The sequence below is a fragment of the Ochlerotatus camptorhynchus genome, unplaced genomic scaffold, assembly GCF_037179485.1.
Source record: "Ochlerotatus camptorhynchus isolate MF236.1 unplaced genomic scaffold, CSIRO-AGI_Acam_v1.1 ptg000527l, whole genome shotgun sequence".
Classification (NCBI taxonomy): domain Eukaryota; kingdom Metazoa; phylum Arthropoda; class Insecta; order Diptera; family Culicidae; genus Ochlerotatus; species Ochlerotatus camptorhynchus.
Genome location: NW_027041011.1, coordinates 27,225 through 44,939, shown reverse-complemented (window position 1 = coordinate 44,939; position 17,715 = coordinate 27,225). Strand labels below are relative to the sequence as shown.

Here is a 17,715-nt window from a genome sequence, read left to right as displayed (position 1 = left end):
CAACAACAACAACAACAACAACAACAACAACAACAACAACAACAACAACAACAACAACAACAACAACAACAACAACAACAACAACAACAACAACAACAACAACAACAACAACAACAACAACAACAACAACAACAACAACAACAACAACAACAACAACAACAACAACAACAACAACAACAACAACAACAACAACAACAACAACAACAACAACAACAACAACAACAACAACAACAACAACAACAACAACAACAACAACAACAACAACAACAACAACAACAACAACAACAACAACAACAACAACAACAACAACAACAACAACAACAACAACAACAACAACAACAACAACAACAACAACAACAACAACAACAACAACAACAACAACAACAACAACAACAACAACAACAACAACAACAACAACAACAACAACAACAACAACAACAACAACAACAACAACAACAACAACAACAACAACAACAACAACAACAACAACAACAACAACAACAACAACAACAACAACAACAACAACAACAACAACAACAACAACAACAACAACAACAACAACAACAACAACAACAACAACAACAACAACAACAACAACAACAACAACAACAACAACAACAACAACAACAACAACAACAACAACAACAACAACAACAACAACAACAACAACAACAACAACAACAACAACAACAACAACAACAACAACAACAACAACAACAACAACAACAACAACAACAACAACAACAACAACAACAACAACAACAACAACAACAACAACAACAACAACAACAACAACAACAACAACAACAACAACAACAACAACAACAACAACAACAACAACAACAACAACAACAACAACAACAACAACAACAACAACAACAACAACAACAACAACAACAACAACAACAACAACAACAACAACAACAACAACAACAACAACAACAACAACAACAACAACAACAACAACAACAACAACAACAACAACAACAACAACAACAACAACAACAACAACAACAACAACAACAACAACAACAACAACAACAACAACAACAACAACAACAACAACAACAACAACAACAACAACAACAACAACAACAACAACAACAACAACAACAACAACAACAACAACAACAACAACAACAACAACAACAACAACAACAACAACAACAACAACAACAACAACAACAACAACAACAACAACAACAACAACAACAACAACAACAACAACAACAACAACAACAACAACAACAACAACAACAACAACAACAACAACAACAACAACAACAACAACAACAACAACAACAACAACAACAACAACAACAACAACAACAACAACAACAACAACAACAACAACAACAACAACAACAACAACAACAACAACAACAACAACAACAACAACAACAACAACAACAACAACAACAACAACAACAACAACAACAACAACAACAACAACAACAACAACAACAACAACAACAACAACAACAACAACAACAACAACAACAACAACAACAACAACAACAACAACAACAACAACAACAACAACAACAACAACAACAACAACAACAACAACAACAACAACAACAACAACAACAACAACAACAACAACAACAACAACAACAACAACAACAACAACAACAACAACAACAACAACAACAACAACTGCTATTATTTTTTCTTGCATTCCAAAACTTTTTGAATCAATCGTAAACGGCAATATTTTTCAGCAGGTGAAAAATCTAATTACAAGTAAACAGCACGGCTTTTTTAAAGCGTTGGACAGTGGCAAGCACGTTGAAGCGCTATACACCGACTTCAGTAAAGCATTTGACCGCATCGACATACCATTATTAATCCTCAAATTGCAGAAAATAGGAATGGAGCCTGGACTTTTGAATTGGCTTCAATCATACCTAACACATCGTAAACAAATAGTTCGCTTTCAAAATAAACTTTCAGAACCAATTTCAGTCACCTCTGGGGTACCCCAGGGTTCACATTTAGGCCCACTTCTTTTTATTTTGTACATAAACGACATTTCCTACATACTTAAAAAAAATGTACTGCAATAGCATTTAGCAGAAAAATTGAAACGCCGCATATTGAAATATCATTAGGCAACCAAATAGTAGAAAAAAGCAAAATTGTAAGAGATCTAGGTGTAATCCTAGACTCCAAACGAACTTTTATAGAACATTATAATACTATCATTAGTAAAGCAAACAGAATGCTAGGCTTCATCAAAAGGTTCAGTCATAATTTCGAAGACCCATACACTATTAAGCTGTTATAAACCACATATGTAAGGCCAATTCTGGAATACTGCCACCTAGTATGGAATCCATACATTTCCATACACGAAGAACGCATATAATCTGTCCAAAAACAATTCCTTTTATATGCTTCACGTAAATTGAATTGGACTGCATTTCCATTACCATCTTATGAAGCGCGCTACATGCTCATCAATATACAAACGCTTAAGGAAATGCGTTTCTTCATCAACGACATTATTTCAATGCGCATAGATTCGGCAGAAATTCTCGCACAATTAAACTTTTACACACCTTGTCGATATCTTAGAACACGGAATTTATTTTCAGAAAAATCGTACAGAACAAACTATGCAAAAAATAGCCCAATCAATCGAATGATGCGCCTATATAACTTGCATTTCGGAACTATGGACATCACTATGTCCAAGCAGCAAATAAAAACTAAGCTAAAACAGAATAGAATTAATGCATAGTATGTAAGTAAACATTGTTATAATCATTGTAGTCTACACTGGCTTGACGAAATGGAAATAAATAATAAAAGATCGATTACAGTCACGTAGGGTTCAGTTCATAGATTAATATTGACACGGTGGCCAGTGAATTTTCATTAAAAATTCCCGGTTTTTCCCGGTTCAAATCTTTTTTAAAAAGGCGGCCAACTGTAAATTTTCGGTAGTTATTTGTGAAAAAAAAATAAAAGCAAAATTACAGAAAGTATTTTTCAAGCTGAAAGTAAAAATTGAACTCTATGCGTCACTTAATGTATTCCAAACACACGGACAGAAAATTGTTTACATTGAACAAAAAAAAACTTTATTTGCATTAAACAAACAATTCCGGTTGAAATTATATTGCATTTTATTGTTTCGATAATACTTATTCAAATAAATTCAAAATAAGATTCTTTTTGTTTCAATAAGCCACTTTTCAACTGCAACTATTGTAAAAATAACAATATTCTTTTATTAAGCCAACAATAGTTAATTTTAATTTAGCATTTATTTGTTGTGTCCGTTCCCCGGGCAAAAATAACTACCAACCATTCCCTTGTTCCCGGACAAAAATGTAAACAACAACACAAAACTGTTCTGGTTTGATTCACTTAAATATGTGTGAATTTCGGGAAATAAGTGCAAGATTTCCGAAAATCTTGAGACTTGAGGTAAGTAAGTATGCTGCAGTTGCTAAATATAAACAGTTTTTTTTTCTTGATTTTTTTTTCTTCCGTCGATTTTGTTTTCCGTACTGAGTACCAATGCTCCCGACGCCAGGAAGGCAGCTACCACACCTGGACCCTACCTATCGACCGATCAACTCATGAACCGGAGAGGTTTTATGCCTCAGAAAGGTTTTTTAAACTCAATTGGAATTCTGTTTGTTACAAAAAAGAAAACAAAACATAATAATAATCGCAAATTATTATTTCATTTTCATTTTCATTTTATGATGTACAAGGGGGTCAGGGGCCATGTCACTGATGTGAATATTCACACCATCCATTATACACCAGGGTATAATAATCGCAAATTATTATTGAATCAATAAACATATTTTTATTTCTACTGCGTATATTTTCAGGCTTAATAAAATAAATTTGATTGAATCAACAAGAAATCTCTTTAAAAAACAAACATATTTTTTTGTTGACCCAGTTGCCAAATTTGATAGCTTACGTCAAAACCATGAGTCCTTGTAAATTCGAAAAGATTTTCTTTTTGATTTAACAATCCATTAGTTTTTAGACACAAAGATACTGGATTGTTGAAATAATAATGATTTCTTTTTGCAGCCAAAACAAAATGAAATTCTTATTAATTTTACGTCAAATATTATTACGTTTAAAATATTTTTTTCTGCGTGCAAATCATTGATCTTTCGCGATACTTTGAAAGCTCACACTTTTTTAAGGTTGATACATCTTATGATTTCAAAACCCTAGAATTTATTGAGTAACAGAGATTAAAGCCACTAGGCCAAATGCTATCTGGATGAATAGGTGATAAGACAGAATTGTGGAAAATAAGAGATTTAATTAAAAAATGTTTCAACAAAAATGATCTTGATACAAATGAGAATTAGAAGAAATTGTTAGGGATATCGGAAAAAGAAAATGTGTCTTCACTCCGTTGTCTATACTAACATAAATATTAGCCTTTCAGTACTCGGGCTGATGTACAAGTTTTTTTTCTGTCTTGTCTTTGACTTGTTTTCCGTCGATCTTGTTTTCCGTGCTGAGCACCAATGCTACCGACGCCAGGGAGGCAGCTCCCGCACCTGGACCCTACCTATCGACCCATCAACTCATGAACCGAGGACCAACGGCTTTACTTCCGTTCCGAAGGAAGGTGTGATCGTAGATATTATGCCTCAGAACATCCCGGCGGCGCCGACTGGGATTGAACCCACGCCTGCTGGGATGAGAGTTAATCAGGCTTACCACTACACCACCGGCGCTGCTAATGTACGAAGTTAAATACGAAAAAAATAATATGTAAAACGTACTGACGTTGGAACTCGCTCAACGCGAAACTAAACATGGTTCATGAAATTTAATACCCACATCCAATAGACCAATACTTGAAGAATATTACTGAAAGGATACAAATAGTGATTTACGAAGATTCCCAAGATTCTGGGGCTTTGACATTTGTGTAGAGTCTGAAAATAGAACTTTTCTTCGAAATTTTCGTGATACAATATTTGGAGAAAAAATAATTAACGATTTTGTAAAATTTCCCAAGATCGCAGATTTGAAAAAATAAATCATACTTGAGTCATAATTGTCAAGGCTCTGAGACTAGGAAGCATTTGAAACCTGATAAATTTTTTCAATCCTGTGATCTTGAAATATTTTCAAATTCGTAATTATTTTTCTCCAAATATTGCATCACGAAAATTAACCTATACTAACAAGCTTATAACAAATTAAAGAACAAATTATAGAATCTTGCGGACAAACCCTGAAATTTTTAGTAAAATTTAAAAGTAGTGAAAGTGTTGATTTCACACAAATATTGAGAAGGAATCCCACATAATTTTCGAAGGAGAAGTTCTGAGCAGAATTTCAGAATCATTCTGACTTGAAGTGCTTAGAAATTGTTAGACGAATTTGGAGAGAAGGATGCTCTAAAAAGTTCTAAATTGGATTCTTAGATAATTTTGGAAGATTTCAGGAGTTGTGAAAAGAAAACATTAAGGAAAACTCCTACGTAATTCGGAGATTTTGGGATCGCGAGTGTGAATCGTGAATTTTAAGAAGAATGATTGAAGAATTTCAATTATTGTTATTATTGTTTAAAAAAATTCTTTAAAATACTCCAAGGGGTTTCTAAACAAAATTTCGAAAGATTTCTGCTGTTTTTAATAGAGTTAAAAGAAAATTTTGAAAAGATTTTAATAGCAATCTAAGTCTCCGAATAGGTTCAAGGGAATTCTAAGAAGAATTCCAATCAAATTCTTACAAGAAGTTTCAAGAAAATAAAAAAAACAACGGTAATTATTAAGCGGAGTGTTTTCTTGTTAATATCAGAAAAATTTTATGATAATTTAAAACAGAATTCCAAGTTAATTCTGGAATTCATATCATGAAAATTTTGAATAAAATTGCATGGTTATTTTAATTTAGAATTGAAAACGAAAAATTAAAACCACGGAAAAGAATAGTTCACATTCAGTTTTTACAATTATTGTTTTCAAGGTCGAGCATCTTCAATATTTTCTTTTAATGCCCAAGCACTTTACATCTGAAATTGAATCGACAAAAATTAATTTAAATTTTGCTGAGGGATTAAATTCTAAAAACAATAAGAGGAGAAACTGTAGATAATTATACAGCAAATAGAGCTAGACATTCATTTGGTAAAGAATCACTCTGTTTTAATGGTTTATTCTGAAATTTAGGTTTACAAATTTGTTCCTATGGTATTGTAAATTTATTTTTCCCGGTGCTCTCGTCGAATTCCCGGGTATTTCCCAGTTACCTTTCAAGTTCCTGGATATTTCCCGGTATTCCTGGTTTCCCTGGCCACCCTGTATTGACTGCTGTTTACAAATGAACAAAAAGAAATAAGTTAACTCAAATGCTTTAACCACATATACCAGAGATTTCGCATAATGAGTGAATAATATAGTAATCGAGTACAATAAACTCAGGGGAAAACAATACCTACAAAAAATTAAAAGTTATTAATTGTCAAATACCTCTAATATTACTTATTTCCTAAACAATTCCTCTCCTTGTTAATTTGCTTAATACTATTGGTCTGCTTGCGTTTTCTTATTGAAGTTCAAGACTAAATAGGAAGATTTATTCTACAACTTTAAAGGTTAGTTGCCTCCCTAAGCGGACCCCCGCATCCTAATTATTTTGTTCATCTACCTAATGTTATTAGACTTTTTGAAGTTTCTTATTTAATTTTTTTGATGATTATGATATCTCATTAGTCTAATTTAATAAATTATTGAAATCTCTAATTCAACTAATCAATCAACCCATCAAAACCCATACTTTATTAAGTACTTGCACTTGTGCTTGTAATACTTTTACAACCGGCCCTGATTGAAGGATATGCCAAATTTTTGTGAAGGATCGTATTGATTAACATCGACTTCGCCACCAGAACAGCCTGAAACTTCAGAATCTAATCCGTGGATAATACCGGTTGGAGCTTACCAACATTAGGGTCAAACATTTTTTTTATCTAGATTCCCGGTTTCACAATAATATTTCCTAATTTTATCGATTCACGAATCTTTATTCTCGAATGGGTTGCCACCCAAAGGTTATGATTATGTAATCACTATTATATTATAAGGCAGCTTACCCTTAGTATGGATGTGTTTCAATCCTGTACATTCGCAGGAACATCTGATGTTATGACTCAAAAATTCCTGGGAAAAGGCAGCACGCGTTCCATTGACGTTTTCTGACCGGCACATGTACCAAATATTTCTGGTGAATTCACGTTTACCAGCTAGGTTTTTAGCAGATGCTATCGAGCTCGAAAATTGCTTCATCGATGGTAATTGGACCCGAAAAGCTTTAGTTAAGATATTCATTTGAAAATCTTCTTGTTGATAGAAAGCAGATGTTTTGTTGAAATATAATAAAAATTAATAATTTAATATTATGATCTTGTAACTTCTGATTTCGACCACGATTACGATGAGTACCAATGAGTAAAGGCCAACACTCTATTTCAAAACTACCTAGATTTGGGTAGAATCCAACCACATCGATCACAACTAGAAATACTCAGAGGGAGAGATACACACTATGTCAAAACTACCCAAATTTGACTATAATCCACCCACATCGGTCTAAACTGAAGCTACACGCTTACTTCAGCTTACTCACCGGGTGAGTCGATCGTACTCAATTTCGTCTGATGCATTACACTGATAAAATTGCGTAAAATTGCTCATATTTCGATTATGTGCCACACACATAAATTTTTGCAATGTGATGTCACAAATAATATTTATGTGTGAGACACATAATTAGTTTCATTCGCCATTGAATAAGTTTTATGTGTGGTCATACATGATAATTAAAGCTAGTTACAAATGAATTTAATTAGCCTTTCTTTTTGTTATTGATTATGATAAATTAATTTAAAATGTTCGGAATATATTGTAGAATACAATGAGAATATAATAAAATATATTTATTAAATCGTTCAACAACGCAGAATAATTTTAATAAATACCACGAAATAGGAATACAATACACTCGAGCTCATAAAAGGCGGATGCCTTCGTGTCCGGACACAACCGGTCCCTCCATTATGTGTCGAATAAGAATGATCTGGAAGTCCGGCTTCATGTAATCGTTCACGATAAAAAGGCACGATTTTCGCTCCGTTATAACAAAGCAGCGGAGGAGTTTTGAGAAGATTCTATGGGCTGCTCTTGCGATACCATGAATCCATGAATCCGGAAACTTCAAATTGTCCCGTTTGAAGCACCTAGCACACAACTTAATATCGACGGTTACTGAAATTAGAATTCAAGTCAAAATCATAATCTTACACAATTTTTCCTCAAATTTCACCTTCAAATTTTTCCACAATGTTTACATACTGGTTTTCCGTCTTCATTTTGAAATTCCCCTGTTAAAGCCTAGTATACAGATCGAAGCGAAACGAAAATTGAAGCACGCGAAAAATCATGAAATTTCGCTAGCGAAAAAGGTTGTGAAAAAATGTTTGTGGAACATTTTCCAGTTTCCTTTTTTCGCAGTTTACAGTTCATGTGAAACGAAATCGGTCAGTTTACACCTCCGGTGAAGTGAAAATCTGACAGATACGCTCTTTCTCGATACGTCAACTTTTCGCTTACCTGCTGCTCTTTTCCCGCATAAACGCGAACCATAAATTGACCTTACCTAAAATGGTTAAAAATTGTTTATAATCCCTGCTAAACTTTAACTGAAATGGTTATGGAACTTTACATGAACGTTAAATGATAAAGTTTCAACCTTATGTATTATGGTTTTTTGGAACTGGACCTTACAAATAATGGGTTGTTAAGAACCATTACCATTCCAAATTCTTGTTTTCTCCATACATTTTCAGAAAAAGAACTATATAAGAACGTTTTTACTTATGATTTGAGAACATTAATGGTAATGGTTATGGTTGTCAGTAAGGTCCATTAATGGTTTTGTATCGTGAATTGGTAATCAGTAAATTACAGGCAACCAATTCGCGATATATTCAACATAAAGTTGATCGATGTTACAAAACCATTCGTGGACCTTACTGACTACCATAACCATTGCCATTAAAGTTCTCAAACCATAAGTTAAAAGGTTCTAATATAGTTCTCTTTCCGAAAATGTATGGAGAAAACAAGAATTTGGAACGGTAATAGTTCTTAACAACCCATTATTTGTAAGGTCCAGTTCCAAAAAACCATAATACATAAGGTTAAAACTTTATCATTAAACGTTCATGTAAAGTTCCATAACCATTTCAGTTAAAGTTTAGCAGGGATTATAAACAATTTTTAACCATTTTAGGTAAGGTCAATTTATGGTTCGCGTTTATGCGGGTTCGCTAGCGCTGCATGCGCGAAAAAAAATGAACGTAAGCGAAAAAGATACGATCCACAAAATAAGATTTCGCTGGATCGCATCTGTTTACAGTTCAAAGCGAAGCGAAATATTTGCCAATTGCGTTTTTCGCGCAGGTGAAAAATTAAGTATTTTGTATGAATTTTTCGCTTCACTTCGATCTCTATACAGGCCTTAAGTCGGGAGTAAATTTGTTTTATGTGTGCCCACACATAATTTTTTCCCATATGTCATTTCACATGACGGTTATTTGAAACACACATACTTCGCATATGTAATACACATGAAGCTTATGAGTTGGTTATAAAATTTATGTGTGGAGTGTTTCATGAAAGTTATGTGTGAAATCACATAAATAAAATCTTTGCTGTTTTATCAGTGTAGGTTGTCAAAATCTGTGTAAACGAAAAATGTCAAACTGAGTAAAAGCCACTCAGTCAACCAAATCCGGGACTTAAAAAATATGCCAGCCGTGTCGGAGTAAACGCTCTAAGAAACGGCGAAATTATTGTAAAACACCGGCCGATATGTATTAAGGTAAGTAGGAATTGCACGAAGAGACGAATTTCAGTCGTCTTCAGCTCCAGTTAAATGAATCCGAGAATGAATCTGGAGCAGGTAAGGGAGAACAGCCCATAATGCACCCCTGGGGTAAAATGCCCACTTATAGAAAAACAGCGATAACTTTTCCTCAGATGCATTTTCCGGGTAATGGTTTGTGATTGTTTTCAACTGGAGGTTTAACAAATAATTCTTGATCATAAAATCATGTATTGACCTACTGATTCCTTAAAAAAATTGCATTTTGTGCAAAACAGGACACAGTTGTTAAAATCATCGACTGTAAATTAAGCTTTTATCATCATGTATCACAAAAAAAAATTAAAAAATTTACGTTTCGTATATTTTTTAGATATTTTACTTGATGAATCACAGTTTAACATTCTATTGAGATTTTGAGACCTTATTTTTGATGTAACATAAAGAAATAATCATTTGAAATACCGCATCCCTTTGCATTATCTACTTGCAGGGGTTATGGTTTGTTTACCATGGGGTGCATTTTACCCCAATGTTGTGGTGCGTTTTGGCCATTGTTGTCGTGCGTCTTGTCCCAATGTTGTGGTGCATATTGCATCATGAATCAGGCGTTTTGCCCCGCTATCATTTTGGAAGCAATTTAAAAAATACCTTGAAAGTCATGGAAAATCATCCTTTTGTAGTTCTAAATCACAAGATCTTTGTAGAAAACATGGTAATGAACCAAACGCCATTACTTTCTTCTTGATTTTAGCTTCCATTCGCCAGCCATTGACGATTTTGCTTAAACGGTGCGTTTTGCACCATCCTACCCTAATTTCAATTTTTTATCAAAACAAATGAAAAAACGTTGGAAGGGTTGTATACTAGATACGACCGCAGGGTTGGCGTTGGATAACGTCTGTTATGTGTTGTACTTAATTGTGTATATTATATTTTATTACCGTATAGGTACTATAGTAATTAGGAAAGATAAAGCCTTTTCTAACAGCAGAAAATTTCTGCTAAAAAATACTTTGCTTGTACAGTTTGGCAAAAGATCATGCAACTACACCGAAAAAAATATACAAATCTACTTGACAGCTCGTTTGACATTATTCATTTTTACAGCAATAACTTTGATTAAATTTTAATCAAAGTAATAAAAAAATATCTGCTTTCAACATATTTTTGCTGGTCAATTTTCAGCAAACAATTTTGCTGGAAGAAGATAATCATAATTTGTCGTGTAGCCTTAGTTATACACAGTGTAACACAGGAAAAATCCAGCTTAGGCCTAAGGGTTCAGTTTTATGCCACAATCAAAGTATTTACTTGAGAAATTTGAAATTGATTTTCAACTATTTGCTGTTATTTTCTGAAACATTGAGCATTGTTTGAAATTCAATTGAATTGATCTAAACGTTTTTCAGCATCCTGTTTGGAGGTATATTTATAGCATTCACAATACAAATGTTCACTTTTAATGAAAGCAGATACACAGAGAAACTATTATTCTCACATATTTTAAAAATGTAAATGCCCCTGTAATTTTTTCAATAGCTACTATTGAAGGTTTTGTCACGAGAAGATGCTGCTTGTGTCTAATGAATGATGAAAGAGTTTGATATTGTATGAATGATGCTGACCTCAGCCATTTTTGTTACTGGTGAGCTGATACCTTAACTATTTATCTTTAAAATTCCGATAACAGCTTATTTGATTATGCAAAGATAAATACCTTAATTAAAATTTTTCTCAGGCGTTTTCATTAATTTCTTCTCTCGATTCCGGAAGTGCACGACGTATCTGGAACTACCACAGCAAAATGTATGCAGAATATTGTCGGTACTGGATTAGTAGCGGTAACCAGCAGGACCTACGTTGATTTAAGCTTAACACCCGCAGATTGATGAACGCTCCATCACATCACTTTAACCTTTCACATTCTGGCAAGAAAGTCAATTCTAAAACACCTATTAATTTCATATGGTGGCCCTGAAAAGGGCCGTTTTTTTTGTTCTGAGTGGATGATACTAAATTAACCCCCGAATCCGTACAGAGTACGTCCCTGCCGCTTCAGAGCGTAAACGACATCCATGGCGGTGACAGTCTTCCTTTTCGCATATTCGGTGTAAGTAACGGCGTCACGAATAAAGTTTTCCAGAAATACCTTCAGCACTCCTCTGGTTTCTTCGTAAATGAGACCGGAAATTCTCTTAACTCCACCACGACGAGCCAAACGACGGATTGCAGGTTTAGTGACGCCCTGGATGTTGTCACGCAACACTTTTCGGTGACGCTTGGCTCCTCCTTTGCCAAGTCCTTTTCCACCCTTGCCGCGTCCAGTCATCTTCTAGTATGACAATTATAACGTCGATGAAGGTTGAAACAAAAGTGAACAAAAATTCCAAATTTTGGCTACTCGAGGGTTAAATTCTTTTGGTTAGTTGTTGTGTTCTTGTTCTTTCATCGTTTCTGATTGGTTGAACACAGCAAACGCATGTTATAAAACAGAATGGAAGTGATTTTTATTTTTTATTCCACAGTGTGCTTTCATTGCATACACATCACAACCAGCTCAGCAGACCGCTCGCAAGTCCACTGGAGGAAAGGCTCCTCGCAGTTGGCAACGAAGGCCGCTCGCAGGAGCGCTCCAGCCACCGGAGTAGTAAAAAAGCCCCATCGCTACCGGCCAGGCACCGTCGCCTTGCGTGAGATCCGTCGCTATCAGAAATCCACCGAACTGCCGATCCGAAAGTTGCCTTTCCAACGTCTGGTCCGTGAGATTGCCCAGGACTTCAAGACCGATCTGCGCTTCCAGAGCTCAGCTGTTATGGCTCTGCAGTAAGCTAGCGAGGCCTATCTGGTCGGTCTGTTCGAGGATACCAATCTGTGTGCCATCCACGCCAAGCGCGTCACTATCATGCCGAAGGACATCCAGCTGGCTCGTCGTATCTTAACAAAACCGGCCCTTTTCAGGGCCACCACAATAATTCAAAAGAGTTGAAGTGACCTTTCGTTCCGTTCTAGTCTAGATTAAGTCTAGACTAACATTTGAAAAGGGCGGAACTCCAAAAAAACCATATCGAGAAAATCGCTTCCGAATTTTGATGACCTAAAAATTAATCCTATTTCACGACTTTCCATTTTCTGGATGATTTTATAAGCTTGACATATAGTTAATAGTGTAATCTATCATCATGCATAACTAAAAACTCAAAAAAAGTTTTCTTTGTCGTGAAATTGAGAAGAAAACATCATACGCTCTGATAATTTCATACATGTTGTTACCCCCCAGATCTTCCACACTTTGAACTGCCAACACTGGTGATACGCCGTGGAAGTACACTATCGGGATTTTTTGTTGTTGTTCCGCCTTGGTTCTTCGTTCGTAAATTTTGTGAGAGTGGAATTACGCCCGGAGATTTTTTTTGGTCTTCTTTTTGTTCGTTGTTTACACGTGAAATATCAATCGGATGCGTTTCAAATGAATCGGGCGTGACTAGATACTACAGAATCAATACGTTTGGCATATCAAAACAATATAATTCGTTGTTCTGGTGCAAGGCGTAACAACCAGTTGCATCATCGAGTTGAAAGTTGGAAATACGCCATGTAAGAAGAAACGTTTTTGATGATATGAAGTGATATTTTCTTCTACTTTTTCGTGTTTATCGAGTAGTTTGTGAACTGTTCTCTCTATATGTGCCAAAATATGGTTTGTTTACATTTTGGCACTTCCGCCCCTTTCAAATGTTAGTCTAGAAGTAACGAAGTAGAACGTGTGCGGGGGTTTGTTTTCGAGATTTTGAAAACAAACCGGGTCCGGTATATGATTTGGAAATGAATTTCACTTTATTTTCATGTAGCATCAAAGTGAAAAGGTCTTTGCCCAATCCACTAGAAAATAACATATGGTACTTTCTAAGTAAATTTTATTATGTTTTCAAGATTCTCGTTGTTAAAAATTTTAAAACTATTTTTCGAGATAAAATATGGCTCTGCTGAATCTTCGCAATTAGAAAATTAATCGTTAAACTCTTTCTTGATAATGTTGTGGCCCTGAAAAGGGCCATTTTTCCAACGCGCTCGGCGTAGTTGCCCTTGCGGAGCAGACGGTGAATACGACCGACTGAGAACTGCAGCAGCTGGGCATTCCATGACGGTGGCCCAGTATACCGGAGCACTGGCACCAACGCACTCGGCGTAGTTGCCCTTTCGCCCCCAGGCTCTGCTGCCGCTGCTCTGCTGCCGCTGCTCTGCTGCCGCTGCTCTGCTGCCGTTGCTCTGCTTCCGCTGCTCTGGTACTGCTGCTCTGCTGCTCTGCTGCTGGGTCGACGATCGGATAGACAATGATGGAACGGGCGACCTTGTTGGACGCTTATATAGTAGAACAGAAAATATCAGAGGTGTCAGATACTCGCATCTGATGTCTCGGTTGGAGAAAGTATAAGAATATAAAAAAATCAATCGATTTTCACCATCTTTAGACAATGGTTTACTTTTAACCATTTTTCAATAGTTTACAGAATGAAATCAATAGTTTTGAAACATTCAGCAAATTGCTAGAAATATTTCCAATCGATTGATGCCATTATCTCGTAAATCTATCGAGAGACGGTTGAGTTATTATCGTTCTTCGTAACTCATCCAAAATGACTGTTTTCAATTTTGTACCCCCGTATGTTGCCGAAAGACGTTATCCAACGTCAAAAAATAATTTAATATTTCCAAATTTGGTCTATACCGATGTAGAAAATACGGTTTTCAAAAGGCTCACTGTATTCATGCCAACTTGAAGTTTCATTCGTCCATATATAGTATGATCTAACCACTTGACTACTTTTTAACAATACTTAATGAACACATTTGATCAAACTTTAAAACAAGCAAAACCATTACAATATTGAGACTGGTATCCATCCACTAATTGACAATGAATACAAGGAACTCATTTTCTGAGAAATTTTGACCAAAGATTATTTTTTTACGTCTGATAAGGGCTGTTGCTAAACAGTTCGTTTTTGAAACAAATATTGGTTTCAATTATGTCAATTTTAAACACTTCCCTAAAGTTTTAAACATCATTTAAAGTATTTCAATCGTTGTCACTTTGTGCAGCATATATTTAAGTCTACATTAAACATAGAAGAACATAAAAAACTTCAAAAAAATGTTTTCTTATTTTGGACAGCTTTTTGTACTAGATACTAGGTGTCCGTCAAGGCAGCATCTTGGGTCCGTTGCTTTTCATGATTTTCATTAACGAGATTGGATTGACCTTTCCAACTGGTATCCAATCGTTTTATGCAGACGATATCAAGATTTACATGATTAGGCGATGCTTTACGGATTACCTGTAGCTGCAGCACCTGATTGACAGCTTTAAAGAGTGGTGCTCTTGGAATAAAGCCTTTCCACGTTTCGTACACACATTACTAAGTACTCCTTCAGGTTGTGTTTTGAGAAATAAAATTTCACTATGACTAAAATCGTTCTTTTTTTACTTTCTAGTGCTGTAATTTAAATGGTACCAAAAGTCAAAATAATGTTACCCTGGTTTGATATTTACCCCATTTCAGAACATGTTATAAGAAGTAATGTAGATAAAGGATAATTATTGATCTCTAATTATGGGAAAAACGTCGTGGTGATATTTATATTTCAATGTGTGTACACTAGAATAACTTCCTCGAAAGTCTCAACCATGATTTTCGATCAGGATCGAGTATTATGGCACGAAAATTGCACATATTTTAAGCGATCTCGACTGTACTCTATTGCGTGTTAAACCTTTTTTTCCTTTTTCAATTCACTGGACCGCCGCATCACATCATTCAATCGCACCTCAGCAAGGCTAAGAAAAATCACGCAGCATCATGTGACATATGTATAGCGAATTTTTTTTTTTGATTCAGCTCCAACCTGGATCGGGTATCAAGATTGGGTCTACTTGTTGCCTTCCAAACGTCAGTGTTAACGTTTGTTTTTGTAACCTGGCTCGGGTTGAGGTTCGTTCTGACAATAAGCGTGGGTTCGCACATGGATAATAAACAAATTCGCTATAATATAATGTCGGGAAAAAATCTACACATAATACAACAAAACCGATTGTTTATTTCAGTAAAGTAGACTTATATCGATGGCAAATTTAATTATTATTTGAATGTTAATTCTTTTGTCAGTAAAATTCTCGAACTTTTTTGTGGGATATCCGCCATTAGGTTCCGTACAGTATCCTCAGATACCTTAGTACTTTCCTCTTTGTTTCGAATAGTTTCCACATAACCAGAGCCCAATACCTTTCTATTGGGTGAAGTTCTCGACATTTTGGCGAATTGGTTGTTTTTGGCACGTATTTGACCTCTTGTGCATAATAGCATTCCAGGAAGGACTTTGCAAGAGACCAAATCAGGCCAAAACAGAGCTGGAGTGTCGTGACTTCTGATGAAAGGTAGCAATCGCATTTGTACACATCTTTGCTGATATAGATGAAATTTCGAAAGCTTCTTTGTCCGGAAACACTCGGTAACGGCATTCCTTTGCATTGCAGTATAAAAAGCCAAACCCGGAAGCTGTTAAAAATCTTCGAGTTCATTATGATACAAAAATTTATACTTTTTGCAGTGAAATTTTGCTTATCATTACTATTGGGCACCTTTTTCACTTTGATCGCCTTGTGCCCATGCCTCTGCTTCACTATCTGTACATATGATTTTGATTTTCCAACTTTGCGAGCCACATTACGGACTGAAAGTTTTGGATGTTTCTGTATTATGGCTACCACCTTCTGGTCCATTTGTCGATCCATCCGATCCATTTTAGCTTATTGATGAGGCACGAAAACGTTGGATTTTGCTCCCGTTCGTACAAAGTGCATTTGCGTACTTCCACTTGATTCGACGCTATTTTACCAAACTGAACAAGAATGTAAACAGGTTGTATCACGAAATAAAGTGGAGAGCTTCAACTGTCATATAAGTGAAACCTTTCAGCGGTTCGTGAAATATTTCAAAAATTATATTGAAGGAAATTTAATGTGGACTGGCTTTATTCTCACATTGAGTGTCCAAAAGTACAATGCTATCACTTAAAGCCATATGGGTCATTCCAGCTCAAGTGGGTACACCACCTGTTGTCGATGTCACCGATTTGAGCCAAACTTGGCCAAAACACTTATTTTGACATTCTGAACAAACGCCTTTTTTGATTTTGCTCTAAAGTGACTAGATCCTTCTGGGCTACAACCCTGTATATTCGAGATTTTCAAAAATTTCGACTTTCAGAAGAGATTACTCCACAACTAAATAAACTGTTCGTGATCTTAGAACGTAAATTTGAAGGTTTTTTTAATGTTTATTCTAATAGGTGTACCCACATTTTTTTTTTGTAATAGTAACTACAGTGAACAGACTGATTACCGGCAGGTATCCAAATTGTCAAAAAATGGCCTATTTTCACCATGGGCGGAATTTTTTATTTCTTAATATTTTGGGCTCAAATTTTCACCACACTTTGGAAAATTTTTCTACAATATGTGTTTCCAAGGGTAAATGATTTAGACAAATAGTTTTTGAGATATGACCAGGTGAGTGAGTGGTAGTTTTGTGTTTTTTGGTGGAAAATCAATGCTATTTAATATTTTTTTTTCTTGAGTTAGGCAAAGGCAAAATTTGCCTGGAACAGAGGTTTACTTTCAACGTTGGGAGCACTTCAAAATTTATTTCATCTGATTTGGCTGGTAGAAAACAGATATTTATGTAAAACCAAATCGCAAGTATGTAAAATGAGTTATATCCTCCGAATAGCGCGGCGGGTTGTATCATTTGCCCATCGCTATTT

The 17,715-nt window shown here is 35.4% G+C and overlaps 2 protein-coding genes across 2 annotated transcripts in view; both read right to left on the bottom strand.

The window, feature by feature from the left end:
* The window catches only part of P32 (complement C1q binding protein P32), a 38,174-nt gene extending 30,750 nt beyond the window's left edge, over nucleotides 1–7,424 (bottom strand). Inside the window, exon 1 of the mRNA XM_065236082.1 lies at nucleotides 7,100–7,424. Within this exon, the coding sequence (XP_065092154.1) occupies nucleotides 7,100–7,334 (235 nt within the window). The 5' untranslated portion in view covers nucleotides 7,335–7,424. The remainder of the gene's footprint in view (nucleotides 1–7,099) is intronic.
* Nucleotides 7,425–11,911: 4,487 nt separating this feature from the next.
* On the bottom strand, nucleotides 11,912–12,223 carry LOC135712975 (histone H4-like). Its single transcript, XM_065236083.1, has one exon. It carries the CDS (start codon nucleotides 12,221–12,223, stop codon nucleotides 11,912–11,914), a length of 312 nt encoding a protein of 103 aa, XP_065092155.1.
* Nucleotides 12,224–17,715: the final 5,492 nt, after the last annotated feature.